The 14829-nt window shown below is 39.6% G+C and overlaps 1 protein-coding gene across 3 annotated transcripts in view; it reads left to right on the plus strand.

Annotated features, from left to right (window-relative positions):
- Nup205 (nucleoporin 205) overlaps positions 1-14829 on the plus strand; it is a 70730-nt gene that overhangs the window by 37758 nt on the left and 18143 nt on the right. For all 3 annotated transcript variants that reach the window (XM_021164044.1, XM_021164043.2, XM_021164045.2), the window contains exons 22-30: positions 182-306; positions 4750-4864; positions 8534-8683; positions 9171-9242; positions 9631-9788; positions 10287-10367; positions 10874-11065; positions 12361-12628; positions 12723-12821. In XM_021164044.1, coding sequence (XP_021019703.1) covers positions 182-306; positions 4750-4864; positions 8534-8683; positions 9171-9242; positions 9631-9788; positions 10287-10367; positions 10874-11065; positions 12361-12628; positions 12723-12821 — 1260 coding nt within the window. The remainder of the gene's footprint in view (positions 1-181; positions 307-4749; positions 4865-8533; positions 8684-9170; positions 9243-9630; positions 9789-10286; positions 10368-10873; positions 11066-12360; positions 12629-12722; positions 12822-14829) is intronic.

Here is a 14829-nt window from a genome sequence, read left to right on the forward strand (position 1 = left end):
CTTACAGTTGGATCTCATGGAGGCATTTCCTCAACTGAAGCTCCTTTCTCTGTGATAACTCCAGCTGTGTCAAGTTGACACAAAAATAGCCAGTACAGTGTCCTATATCAGCTTTTGAAAGCATGTTCACAATTGAGCAGAAACCCTGAGAAATGTTGAATTTCCTTTTGGTTCCATGTAGGAGTGTTAGGCTGCCCTCGGACATGCCTGCATGCCATCCTCAACATTCTGGAGAAAGGCACAGAGGGGAGAAATGGCCCAGTGGCTGTGCGGGAGTATCCTCAGCTGGCCGACCTGTGCTACCAGGTACGCAGTAGAAAGCACCTTGAACTGGGCAGAAACGTGAGCAGCTCAGTTCATAGATGGGAGGACAACGACGAGGCAGTATACAAATGTGTTCATTTAGTAGTTCTTCTAGTCTTTCATTTGTGGATAAGTCCCATGAGGCGTGAATAACAACATCTTATAGATCTGAAGATGTTAGCAGAGTGAAGAAGGAGAACTGCTAGGTGTTTTGGTGGATTTTACCAGTGGTACTGTATTTAAAGTAGCTCTTTGGGGGCCTAGAGCAGGCTTGGGTCAAAAGATCTCTGGTTGCCACCATCTGTTCCCGAGGCAGGCTGAGCTAGCTTGGGCTTGCTCTGTTGTGTGGCTTCCCTTGTGTGACCCTTTTCATATGTGGAATGGATTCTGCAGTGTAGAGTGGCACTACAAGCAGCACCTTAGAAGAAGCATGTAAACAAGTCCATGGCCATGGAGATGGCAGGCATCTGATTTGAGTTTAATTCATTTGTACATGTGTTCTAAGCGCTGTGATTCCATGTCATACTGAAAAGGTAGATTATTCTCTTGATGTAATGGAGACATTTCTGTTATTCTCATGTTTGTCTTTGTGATGTGTCAGTCTTTGTCCTCTGGTGTCCCAAGCAATCACACGTTTTGAATCTGAATTCTTTCTTAGAGAGTGATCTGAGGTACCTTGAAGCTCAGCGTTACAGAGTCTGATATGTGTGCAGAAACAGGTGAACAGCTCTATCATCTAGGCCAGGGGAGGTGAAGTGAATACAGCTAAGTTGAAGACCAGAAGAGAAGGCGAAGGCACTTTCTATTGTTTAACTGATTTGTGTTTTGTTTGAGGACTTTAGCTTGTGGGATCACAAACTAGTAGCAAAGCTGTTAGGAGACAGGCAGTCAGTCTGCAGCAGAGGTGTTTGCCTTTTATTCTGTGCTTTCTCTTTATGTGTGCTTATATGTAGTTGCATTCAGTACACACATGGTTTTGGTGTTCCTTTTACCCCTTTTATACCAGTTTCTGTAGTCCCTTTTCTTCCCCTTTGGATACATTTTCTGTGCTGTCAAAGTGTATCTTGTTTGGTATTTTTCTAGGACTGTATTTCTAGGGCCAGCAAGAGAGCTCAGCTGGTTAAAGCACTTCCCAGCAGCCTGACAGTGAATTCAGTCTCTGGTAGAAGGAGGGAACCAATTGCAGAGTTGTCCTCTCCCCTCCTCTTGGCACACATGCTCATAAACATCATGCGTACACACTGCACATGTGCATATGCACACACACAAACAGAACAAGTAAACACAAAATAAATACAGATTTCTTTCTAGGCAAGGGTTTGCAATTATTTTTGACTCACTGGCATGTTTTATAAGGTCACTGAATAATGAACTAACAAGAACTGGACTGTTGCTATTAATGAAAATGGACAGATTCCTACACTTCTCTAATCCCAACATTCTTGTTAACTGCTAAACCTATGACCTTATTTTATATGCATTTCTGTTAAAAGGATTGCATATGACATGTATTGACGCTCTATTAGGGTTCAACTTTGGCAATAGCACTGTAATCAGGGTTGTATGGAGTTTATTAACAAGTAGTTTCTCTGAAAGGCAATTTACTTCACAGCTTTCTTGGGCTTTAGAACTAAATATATTTCAGAACTATGTTTGGTCCTGTTTTGTTTAGGTTTTTTTTTTTTTTTTTTTTTAGAAATATATATATATTTTTTGGGGTGGGGGTTGGTTTTTTTGAGACAGGGTTTCTCTCTGTGGCCCTGGCTGTCCTGGAAGTCACTTTGTAAACCAGGCTAGCCTAGAACTCAGAAATCCACCTACCTCTGCTCCCAAGTGCTAGGATTAAAGTCATGCGTCAGTACTTCCCGGCAGAATTCTATATTTTTTATTATATTTTGTGTGCACGGGTGTGTTAGCAGTAAATTATTTAAACAGCAGTGAGCTCCCGGCTGGTGATTGCACTTCTCACCACCTGCCTGAGTTCTCTGGATTTGCAAATGAAAAGACACACACATACATCTATACCTTACCAGCTCAATGGCTGTGGCTGGGTCACTCCTGAACCTCTACGTGGCTAACACGCTCTCTTCTAATATTCCTGAGTTAACACTTGCTAAATCTGTATTTCATCTTTGCTAGCCCAGATCCAATCTGGGGAGTGACCCCTGGCACCACTTTCCCAAATTCCAAATTCTTACATGTCGGTGACTTAAGTCTGATCTCTCTGCCTCCCCATCATGGCGGTTCTGCTCTTTCTCTCCTCTGTGTTTCTTGCCCGGGAATCGTAAAAGTCCTGCCTCTGTTCCCTTGCCCAGCGATTGGTCACTGTCTCTTTATTGACCTGTCAAAAAGCCAACTGTTGGCAGGAGCCTTCAGCAGATGTGCAAATTCCCATGTAAGCACAAATCAAATCCCCAACACATGTGCATATCACCATGCTAGGGTGGAGGTCAGAGGACATTTGAGAGACAGTTCTTCCTTTTACCATGTTGAGTCCTGGTGATTAAACTCAGGCTGTCAGGCTTGGCAATAGATGTCTAACACACTGAACTGTCTCTCCAGCCCTTGGCCCTGACTTATGCAAAATTAAAAAAAAAAAAAAACCGATATAAATATGACTCTAGCTAGACCCTGAAAAGGACCTTTGTGTGCAGTGTGAGAGTTGGAAGACAAAGGAAGCCTGTGGCCTTGTTTGTGTTAGACAAGTCAGGTAGCTGAAACTTTGCACAGACGACTTTGAGCACTGGTTTAAGGGTTATAAGCAATCTTACATATATGGAATTTGTAAAGAGTATTGGTTATATCAGTTCAAAAGGGATGAATAGTTGCTTGGCTAGAGTTATCGCAAACAATCATAATAATTATGATAAGTATTAATGTACTGAGAGAATGTTGCTTAAAAGAGCCCAATACATATACAAGTGAGTACTAAGTTCTTATAAATGGATGACCTGAGAATGAAAATACCTCTGCTGCTTTGCAAATACTGAAACCTACGTTTTGTAGTTATAAAGAGATTCTGTGACTTACAAGATGTATGCCACCTGCTGTCTTGGGGTTTCATTGCTGTGAAGAGACACCATGATTACAAAAGGCAACATTTAATTGGTGCTGGTTTACAGGTTCAGAGGTTCAGTCTGTTATCATGGTGGGAAGCATGGCAGTGTCTAGGCTGGCATGGTGCTGGAGGAGCCAAGAATTCTACATCTTGTTTCAAAGGCAGAAAGGCAAAGACTATTTCCCACATGACTAGGAGGAGGGTCTCAAAGCCCATCCCACATTGACACACTTCTCCAACAAGGCCACATTTCTCCTACAAAGCCACACCTTCTAATAGTCCCATTCCTTAGGCAAGCATATTCAAACCACCACATCTGCCTTGCTACCTCATTTTTTATCCTCATTCATTCATTCATCAATGCATCCATCCATTTATTTATTTGGTCTTTTTTGTTGTTGTTGTTTTGTTTTGTTTTGTTTTGTTTTGAGATAGAGTTTCTCTGTGTAGCTGTGGCTGGCCTTGAGCTTACTGGTTTAATTATTTTTATTATTAAAAATAGATGTCCTCTTGGTTTATTGTGAATAATTTTCATTTTTGTGCCATTTTATCTATGTATTTATGAAAATTATGTACATAATGGAGATATTTGTTTGCTTGTCAGATCTACTCAATTTTTCTTGGATTGATATAAATGTTCCCTCCTCCCCCTAAAGTTGTATTTAGTGCTTACATTTCTAACAGTGAAGTTTGGACATTTTTATAGTATTTTACTAGTGATTGTTGTAGTTCTACTGAGTTTTACTATTTTTTTTAAGTTGAGATAATTTTCAGAAGTGACCACCAGGTAATGCTACTACTAATTAAAATACTAAAGCTTAATTAACTTTATGTATGTTTATGTATGTTTAGGGTAAGTTCAAGATTTAGTCCTGCAACTCATTTTTACTTTGAATGCAGAGTCTTGCTATGTAACCTAGGCTGCCCTTGAATTCATTATTATCCTTCTTCAGCTGCCTTAGTTCTGGAATCTAGGCCATGTCTGGCAGTGTCAGTACTCTGAGCTGTGTTCTCTGTGCTGTTTTGAGTTGGTACACCAAGGACCTGGATTTAAAAATTTAAGTTTATGGGGCTGGAGAGATGGCTCAGCCATTAAGAGCACTCACTGGCTGTTCCTCCAGAGGTCCCGAGTTCAATTCCCAGCCCAGATGGTGGCTCATAACCATCTATAATAGGATCTGATGTTCTTGTCTGAAATGCTGATGTACATAATACAGATGGAATGCTCATATAAATAAATAAATAAGTCTTTAAAAATTCTAAGCTTATATTTATTTTACACATGTGATTATTCATTTGCTTAGGTTGTTGATGCATCTTAAGTTTTACATTCATACTTTGTTATCTTAATCAGTACAGAAATAACTGATTTTCTTTTATTTCGTTAGGTGATATATCAGTTATGTGCATGCTCAGACACATCTGGTCCTACTATGAGGTACTTGAGAACCAGCCAGGACTTCTTATTTTCCCAGTTGCAACATCTACCTTTCTCGAACAAAGGTAGGGCATTGTATTGCTTTATTACTGCAGGTTGAGAACTCTTTGTTTCAGAATTTGAATATTTGATTAATTGGTTGATTGATAGGGTCTTCTCTGAATCTGGGCTTGGAATTTGAGGTACTCTGCCTTGTCTGTGATTACAGGCATATCCCACCATGTTCCCCTCAATCCCTTTTGACTTGGGAGTATTTCTTACATATTAGGTATCTTGAGATTGTACCCATTTCTAAACATGAAGTTCATTTGTGTATGTAAACCTTATAGGAATAGCCTGAATTGAAGTTAATTCATTCTATCTACAAACTGTCATGTGACATGCCACACTAGTAGTATTATGTGGGTCCTTTATCTTGGGGCCTGGCACATGCTGGGTTTTGTGTTTGCAGATTATAATTGGTGAGATTGTAACCAGTGTGCACACTGGTGTTAGTGGTTAGGTGCTGAGGCCTTCCCATGTGCAGCACTTGGAACTTTACTGCTGTTATTTGGATGCTTTTGTAATTTCTGCTTGAAGCTTCCTGTTCTTACTTTCTAGTGTAGAACTGCATGACTGTAGTCTGATTGAGGGAGTTTATTCTTTTCTAACAAAACTTAAAAGTTTTATTAAAATGATAAGAAAACCACTGAAATTAGATCGCATAACGTGTGTATGTGCATGTGTGTGTGTTATATGTGTGAGGGTGTGCACATGCCACACTGCACACGTGATTGGTCAAGACAGCTTTGTAAAGTCTGTTGTCTCTTTTCCACCTCTGCATGAGGTCTAAGGATTGACGTTGGCTCATCAGGCTTGTGTTGCAAGTACTTTTATCTGCTGAGACATCCTACTTACTTGTGAATGAAAATTACTTAGAGAAATTTCTCATTTACATTTGTGTCTTACATATATTTGAAACTAAACTGCCCTGAAATAAAACTTTGAAAAGTAATTTTAGAGGAAATTATAAATCTAGTTTATTGACATAACTAAGAACTGTTCTGGCCTAATTTAAATTTTATCAAGGTTCTGTTTTTTTCCTTTAAATTAAAAAAATAAAAAGTTTTTAAAAAAATATTTCTGTTTTTCCTGTATGTATACTTGGTGTATACTAAGACCAGAAGAATTGTGAATTGTTTGTTTGTTTTCTTTTCTTTTGTTTTTGAGCCAGGGTCTCTCTTTGTAGCCTTGGTTGTCCTGGGACTCACTGTGCAACACATGCTTGCTTCAGATCTACCTGCCTCATGAGTGTCGGAATTAAAGACATGTACTATGTCTGGCTCCCCCCCCCCTTCTTCCTGTTCACTGTATACAAATCTTTTCTTACTCTTGCTTGTGTTAATTTCTTACATATATAGTAGAACTTTTTATTTATTTTTTATTACATTTTGTGCAACAGCATTCCTATATACGTTGAAAGGCAACTTTCAGGAGTTGTTTCTCCTTTCCCTGTGCATCCCAGGGATCAATCTTAGCTAGTTAGACACACTGCAAGTACCCAAATCTGCTGAACCACTTCAAAGCCTTAGCTTAGCATTGTGATTTATGATATAGCCAAACCGAGGGTGTCTTGAATTTGTGAGCTCAGACTATTCTCCACCGCAGTGTGGGTACCACAGTGCAGTTCTGAAACTTAATTATGGCATCATATTTTGAAATCAAAGTTCATATAGACTGTTAATACATTTCTTTTTCTAGTAATTGTCAGCTTTCTAATTAGGTTTTAGAATACTGTTATATCTTTAGAATTATCTGATTGACAAAACAATTTTCTTTATTTTCATAATTTTGTCATTTTTAGTTATGAGATTTTGTTTATTTAAGAACATTATAGAAACTTTAAGTTTTTATACATGGATAATCCAAAAGAATAGTCACAGTATGACTTATGTGTTATAAAAATGGACTTAACTTGGCCTGTGTCTTAGTTAGGGTTTCTAGTTCTGTGATAAATACCATTACTAAAAGCATGGGTGGGTGGGGGGCTGGAGAGATGGCTCAGTGGTTAAGAGCACTGACTGCTCTTCCAGAGGTCCTGAGTTCAATTTCCGGCAACAACATGGTGGATCACAGCCATCTGTAATGGGATCCGATGTCCTCTTCCAGTGTCTCAAGACAGCTACAGTGTGCTCACATATATAAAGCATGTTGGGGAGGAAAGTGTTTATTTTATCTTACTAGTTAGTCTCAGGTTATACTCCATTAAGGTAGGAACTTGGAAGCAGGAAGTGAAGCAGAAGCCTCAGGGAGTGCTGCTTAGTGGCTGGCTCCCATGGCTTGCTCAGCCTGCTTCCTTACATGATCCAGGACCAGGGATCTGGTCACCCACAATAGGCTGGGCCCTTTCATAGCAGCTCTTTTTTTTTTAAAAAAAAGATTTATTTACTTATTATATATACACAGTAGCTATCTTCAGACACACCAGAAGAGGGCATCGGATCCCTTTACAGATGGTTGTGAGCCGCCATGTGGTTTCTGGGGATTGAACTCAGGACCTCTGGAAGAGCAGTGAGTGCTCTTAACCGCTGAGCCATCTCTCCAGCCCTCATATCAGTTCTAATTAAGAGAATGTGTCACAGGCTTGCCTGCAGCGATACAGGCATTTTCTTAACTGAGAAGTAACTTCTCAGTTACTCCATCGTATGGCAAATTGTCAACCAGTGCAGATTGAGATTGTTAGTATTATTATTTAGCCAACTATGCTTATGTTGTCATCATTTAGGACTTCAAAGCATAGGACCCACTAAACATAAATAATACTGAGCCAGAAATGGTCATGCCTGCCTGTAATTCAGATCAGCTTGGGAGGCTCAGGTAGGGGCTGTGTTTGAGACTTGTCTTGGTTATTGCAAGACTATCTTAAAATAATACTGAATTTGAAAACCTTTTTTTGAAAGACTTAGTTTTGAATTTGTGTGTGTGTGTGTACCTGTGTTTACATGGACCCCTGTCTTCAGAAGCCTGGGAAGAGAGTGGCAGATCCCATGGACTTCGTTATAGGAAGTTAAACCAGGATCCGCTGCAAGAGTGGGACATTCCATTAACCATGGAGCCATCTCTCTTAATCCCCTTAAACTAGTTTTAATAATGTGGTGTATAGCCCTAATTATATGTCAAGGCAAGAGCTCTACCAACTGTCTTATCACCTTAAATTATATAGCCTAAAATTATATAATATAGGCTTAAGTATGTATTTTTTGAGTAAAAATAGTTTTTTAAAATGAATTATTATATATTTGAATTACTTTTCAAAACAAAATACAAAGTGACATTCATGTTAAATTGTGGCAGACTTTTAAGGTCTTTGTGAAATTACTCTGGTAATAAACTTTTTTTTTTTTGAGCTAGTGTCTCACTATATATTCCCAGCTGACCTGGAACTTGTTGTGTAGATCAGGCTAGCCTGGAATTCACAGAGATCCTCTGTCTTCTGAGTACTTGGGCTTAAAGGCATGCGCCACATCTGGCACAAATAAAAATTTTATCATTCTCTTAAATTTTTCATAGACATAGAATAACATCTTTTTCTTTTGTATCCTCTTTTTCTTTCATAATTTTATGTTCTGGTTATGATGTTACTATGATTCAGAAATTACTGACTTTGTTTCATGAGGAAGTATCTGATGATTTATGGAATTTTCTGATCTTGTATTTGAACAATGGGAGATGAAATTTATTTGTTTAAATTCTAGAGCATGAAATCTCCATGCTGAGTCAGATGTCGTGGCTTATGAAGACGGCCTCAATAGAACTAAGAGTGACATCTCTGAATCGCCAGCGCTCACATACACAGAGGCTCTTGCACCTCTTACTGGATGACATGCCGGTGAAGCCGTACTCAGGTGAACACTGTTGAGGGGCACGGTGGCGTATGCTTAGGGTGGGGCTGTAGACAAGACTGCTGCTTCCCAGCTTTGAGTGTCTTTATCTTTAAAACAATGAAAAGTTGTCCTTTGATGTCATTTCATTTTCCTTTTAATGAATTTGCCATACAAAATAGTGAAGTTTGTCATACCGAACCATCATAACCAATGCTGTTTCACTGAGTATTACATATGCATATTAAACATAAGCTTCTTTTTAATCATTTTCTTAGTATGATGGGGCTTGCTAGTTGTGAAATTCTAATTATCCTCTTCAGAGTTATGAGTGGGTCAGTTGTGATGGAGAAGGGTAAATGGACATTTCAAAGTCCTCGTAATTTTGCATTTTTATCCATTTACAAAAGGCTCTTTGACCCAGAAATAAAATGTTTGTCACCTCTGAGTAAATGTAATTTTTAAAGTGTACCTTTCCTTTTCTGATCTACTGCTATTGGTGTTCCAACAGATGGTGAAGGAGGAATGGAAGATGAAAATAGATCTGTCTCTGGGTTCCTTCATTTTGACACTGCCACAAAAGGTGAGAGGCCCTTGGAATTTGAGGACATTATAGACATTACACTGCTTAAAATTGCAGGATAATTTACTGGTATCTCTAGGTTCTGGAACGATATAGAAGAGCTATGTAAAGGATTGCTTGTTGTCTATAAGGGTTTATAGAGCAGAGGAAAAAAATTATCTTAGTGAGTGGCCAAATCAGAAATAAGTGGGATTTAGATTTCAGCAGGGTCTCTGGTTTCAGAGCACAGCATGCTAATGAGCTAAGTATGGTTGGAATCAGAAATAAGTGGGATTTAGATTATTTCAGCAGGGTCTCTGGTCTCAGAGCACAGCGTGCTGACGAGCTAAGTATGGTTGGTTCTCCTCTTCCGGGCCTCAAGGACGGTTTATTTACTTCTTGTTTCTAGTGCGTCGGAAAATTCTCAGTATTCTTGATTCGATTGACTTCAGTCAGGAGATTCCTGAGCCTTTGCAGCTGGATTTTTTTGACCGTGCTCAGATTGAGCAAGTCATTGCCAACTGTGAGCACAAGAATTTACAGGGGCAGACGGTCTGCAATGTCAAGGTGAGGGCTGCGCTCCAGAGCCTGCAGTAACTGGTTCAGACACCAAGCTGCCAGAAAAATATAACCGTAGAATGTACATAGATTAACATGTTACTGTTCCTGTTATTAGTTTATTGGGCTGTTTTGTCTAACAGTGAGGAAATAAAAAGTCAATAAATACTCTTACTTTCTTTAAAAGCTTTCCACATCAATTTTCCCACCCAGCTAGGACTACAGAGTAGTTTTCACTGTTGTTCTCTACCAAGTGAATGATTACAGCAAAATGAGAAGGCGATTGAGGCTCCCAGCATTAAATTACTGTCCCTCGGCCCTGAGCTACTATTTTCTGGAAGGACCCGGATGGCTAATGTTTTTGTGTGCAAATTGGACCTTGCCATTGGTGCATTGTATGCAGAGATACCTGGACCTTTTCCAGTTAGGGCGGGCTATGGTAATTACTATGTATTATTCCACCAGCATCTGATGATACTGTTTTTCTCTTTTTCACTAATTGTTTAGCTTCTTCATAGAGTTCTTGTAGCTGAAGTCAATGCTCTTCAGGGTATAGCAGCAATAGGTCAGAGACCTCTGCTGATGGAGGTAAGTAAGCTGTGTTAGGTTGACACCTTCAGCTCTTTGTTTGGACTACTTAATTTGCTTGCTTAAAGAGTGGTAATTGCATATGTAATTAGTCAATGACTTACACGGAGGGCTGTGAAGTAAATAAAGGCATTTGCTGCCAAGCCTGACGACTTGAGTTTGGTCTTCAGTACCCACAGGATGGAAGAAAAGAAATGACTCATGGAAGTTGTTTGCTGATCCCTGTACATTTCCTGTGGCATGTATACATGTGAGGGCACATACACACACAAACCACACATACACACACACACACACACACACACACATAAAATTAAACTTTCATGGAATGTTTTGCGGTTTTATATTTTTTGTGGTTTTCAATTTATTTTTAAAGTTATACAATACAATTAATAAATATAATTTGAGTGTTTTCTGAATAACTAGGAAGTATTAAAAATAGGAAATTGTTTAAAAGATGTATTATCTCCCTGAATGTTAACCACTTTCAATATTTATGGCTTTAGGAAGTCAGCACTATTCTTCAGTATGTTGTAGGAAGAAACAAGCTGCTACAGTGTCTTCATGCAAAGCGGCATGCTCTAGAATCCTGGAGGCAGCTGGTAGAAATTATACTGACAGCTTGTCCTCAGGAGCTCATCCAGGCAGAAGATCGACAGCTGATTATCCGTGACCTTTTACAAGATGTGCATGATAAGGTGATTTAGTTCCCAAGTTACTTTACTGCTAGAGACTTTCATGTATGAATATATGGTATTATAATCATATACATTTGCCTGTAAGCAAATATGCTGCTCTAATTGTTTTTTTCCATTTTAGATTAGAAGGAAAATAGAGTTTATAATACTGATGCAAAAAGAAAGCTATTTAATCCCAGCACTTGGGAGGCAGAGGCAGGCGGATTTCTGAGTTCGGGGCCAGCCTGGTCTACAGTGAGTTCCAGGACAGCCAAGGCTGCACAGAGAAACCGTGTCTTGAAAAACCATAAAAAAAGGAACTATGAGCTAGAATGTTTCAGAATTATCCAGGAAGCGTTGTAAATATAGACTGTCTTAGGGCTTCCATTACTGTGAAGACACACCATGACCAAGGCAACCCCCATAAAGAAAACATTTAATTGGGGTGGCTTATAGGTTCAGAGGTTCTGCCCATTATCAGCATGGAGGGAAGCATGGCAGGCATGATGCTGGAGGAGCTGAGAGGTCTGCATCTTGACCCAAAGGCATCCAGAAGGAGACCATCATGGGCAGCTAGGAGGAGGGTCTCTTCTACACTGGGTGGAGCCTGAGCACTAGGCATCTTCAAAGCCCCCCTACACAGTAGTCCTCCAACAAGGCCACACTTCCTGTTAGTGCCATTTCCTGTGAACCAAGTTTATCCAAACCACTTACATGTAAGCAGATCTTACCTAGAACTACTGAATATGACCCTAGTGGTACAAAAAAATTAAGTTTTCACAGAATACCATGGATGTGTAATTTCAAAGCAAAAACTTTCTGCATAGAATTCTGATCAGGATTAATTAACACTTGTTTGGCGTTTTTCCCTTTGAGTAGTTCTTACATTTGTTTTGTTTGTTTTCTGAGACAGGGTTTCATGGTGTAGCTTTGGCTGTCCCAGAATTCAGTCTGTAGACCAGGTGCATCTTAAGCTCACAGTTATCCACCTGCCTTTGCCTCTCAAGTGCTGGAATAAACATGTGCACCACCACCACCCAGCTTAGTTCTAGAGTTTTTGGGTGGTGGGGTGAGATTCAACACAAGGTTTCTTTGTGTGTAGCCCTGACTCTCCTGGATCTACTCTGTAGATCAGGCTGGCCTCTATCTCGAAGACATCCTCCTGCCTCTGCCTTCCAAGTGATGGGATCAAAGACACGCGCCACCACTGCCCCCCAGGTCCTACATTCTTAAGGTAGTTGTAAAGCTTTATGTTATGTGAGACTTCCTGAGTTCTCGTGGGAGCTGGTCTCACTGGTTCCCCTTTGTACTTTAAGGTGCTGGATGATGAAGCCGCACAAGAGTTAATGCCAGTGGTTGCCGGCGCTGTGTTCACCCTGACTGCTCACCTAAGCCAGGCTGTGCGCACGGAACAGAAGCAGCCATTGGTCTCAGGACCTGGAGAGGCCCATTATGCTTTCATGCTTGATAGTTCTTTGACCTCACCTCCTGCAGCAGAGAGCCGGCCCGTAGGCTTTGCGTCCATCGGAGATTCTTCGCTTCACATCATACTGAAGAAACTGTTGGATTTTATTTTGAAGACAGGTTTTTCCATCTACATTTTTCTAAGCATTATGACTTTGTTCTGACTTTGAGTGAAATGTTTTCCCTTGACTGCATACATGTCTTTGTCTCCTAGGTGGTGGCTTCCAGCGTGTAAGGACTCACCTGTACGGCTCTCTGCTTTATTATTTACAGATTGCCCAGAGACCAGATGAGCCGGACACACTAGAAGCTGGTAAAGTTAGACAGATTTTTACTCTTTTCTCTTTGTAAAGATGGTAGCTTCAGAAATCTAAGTCACTTCTCCATTTTTTGACTCAGCACAACTATAATTAGTAAGTCTTGACATAGCCATTAGATTGCTGTAAAGTGGAGGACAAGTGTAGTTTTTAAGAGTTAGAAGATTAGTATATAGACATTGTAAGGCAATAACACTCGGTGATATTCTAGTTTTATAGACTTGAACTACAGTGTACTGTCTGTAGGGTTGGACAATTGTCTCTTTTCTCCTTGTATCACAGTACATATCTGTTGGGGTCTTATAAAATGGCTGTTGTCCTATAGTAAGGCTATAACATTTAAACAATTTCTTTATTCATAGACTTAAAAATTCTAATATTTTACTATCACAAATATTGCTTCAAAATCCTCATATGTCTACTTTTCAAGAAGATTTGTGATAGAATTCACATGGGAAATAATATGTAGTTTTATTTTAATAGATTTTTTTAGAATGGCCATCTAAAATGGTCTTACCAGTATAAATGCTCACCTGTAGTATATATATTTTTTATACTATGTGAAGATTGTGTTGGATAAATTCAAGGTAGAACTTTTTCATTTAAAGGAAGGCATGGCTAGAGACAATGGCTCAGCAGTTAAGAGCACTTGCAGCTCTTGTAGTGGATGGGAGTTCAGATTCCAGCACTCATGTGGTGGCTCTAAACCCATAACTCCATCTCTGGGGGATCCAAGTCTCTTATGGTCACCTGTTCACACATATACATAAACAAATATAAATTGAAAAGGAAGACATTTAAAATACTAAGCTGAGCAGAGTGGCCCATGTTTGAAATCCTACTCTATAGGACTAAACATGAAATTACTTCCAAACAAAATTTCTGCTTTATTTGGTGTATTTATGGAAAATTTAGAACTTGCTAGTTTTCTTTTTTTGAGAAATTTTTGTCTATATTATATCTGATCCGTCTTAGCCAAACCATATGTTTAAATCACCTTTATAATGAATATGTTTTTTATTGTTAATTTTGTTTCAATTAAAACTATTTTGCCTTTATTTTTAGTAATTAGTATTTCAACTAAACTATTTTGAGAACTTGTCAGTAGCCTCATCTAATGATAGGCTTTCAGTGTGCTCTCTTCTTTATGAATGTTTGTATTTTAAGTGTGGTTCCGCTCACCCTATCCTGAGTAGCTATCATTTATGCCTAGTACTTTAGAAGATAACAACAGGCAGCAGTATATCTATAGGGGCACTTGATGTATGTGTATATATGCTTTCTTTACGTGTTTGGGGTTTATGCATGTCTGTGCTCAGTGTGTCTCAGGTCAGAAGAAAGCTTCAGATCCCTTGGAAGTGGGGTTACATATGGTTGTGAGCTGCCATGTGAATGCTAGGAACCAACCCGGGTCCTCTGAAGAGCCATCTGTACAGCCCCTGTGTGCAGATATTTTTAATGTCAAGAAAAATAGTTTAAGGAAGCTTTTGGAGCAATCAAACTATTTTTTAAAAGATAATAGTAATTGGGGCTATTTACTCCCAACAACGCCCATATTTTTCCCTTAAAAATATTTTTCATATTCTTTTAGTCAAAGTGGAAAACATTATTTAACCACTAGGTGGAGGTCTGTAACGCACTTAGAATAGTCATCAAGATGACAGTTTATTTCTATGCAGATTGGATCTCTATATTCCAGGCTAGTTGCAAACTTGGGACCTTGTGCTGTGTGTGTTGTGTGCCTGGCTCACAGTGATAGTTTAGTGCTGGGCATGGTGGCACAGGCCTTTAATCCCAGCATTCTGGAGACTGAGGCAGGCGGAGCTCTTTGAGTTGGAGACTAGACTTGTCTACAAAGTGAATTCTAGGACATTCAGGCTGTCATACACAGAAACTCTGTCATGAAAAAGCAAACCCGCCGGGCGTGGTGGCGCACGCCTTTAATCCCAGCACTCGGGAGGCAGAGGCAGGCGGATTTCTGAGTTCGAGGCCAGCCTGGTCTAC

The sequence above is a fragment of the Mus caroli genome, chromosome 6 (genome assembly GCF_900094665.2).
Source record: "Mus caroli chromosome 6, CAROLI_EIJ_v1.1, whole genome shotgun sequence".
NCBI classification, from domain to species: Eukaryota; Metazoa; Chordata; class Mammalia; order Rodentia; family Muridae; genus Mus; species Mus caroli.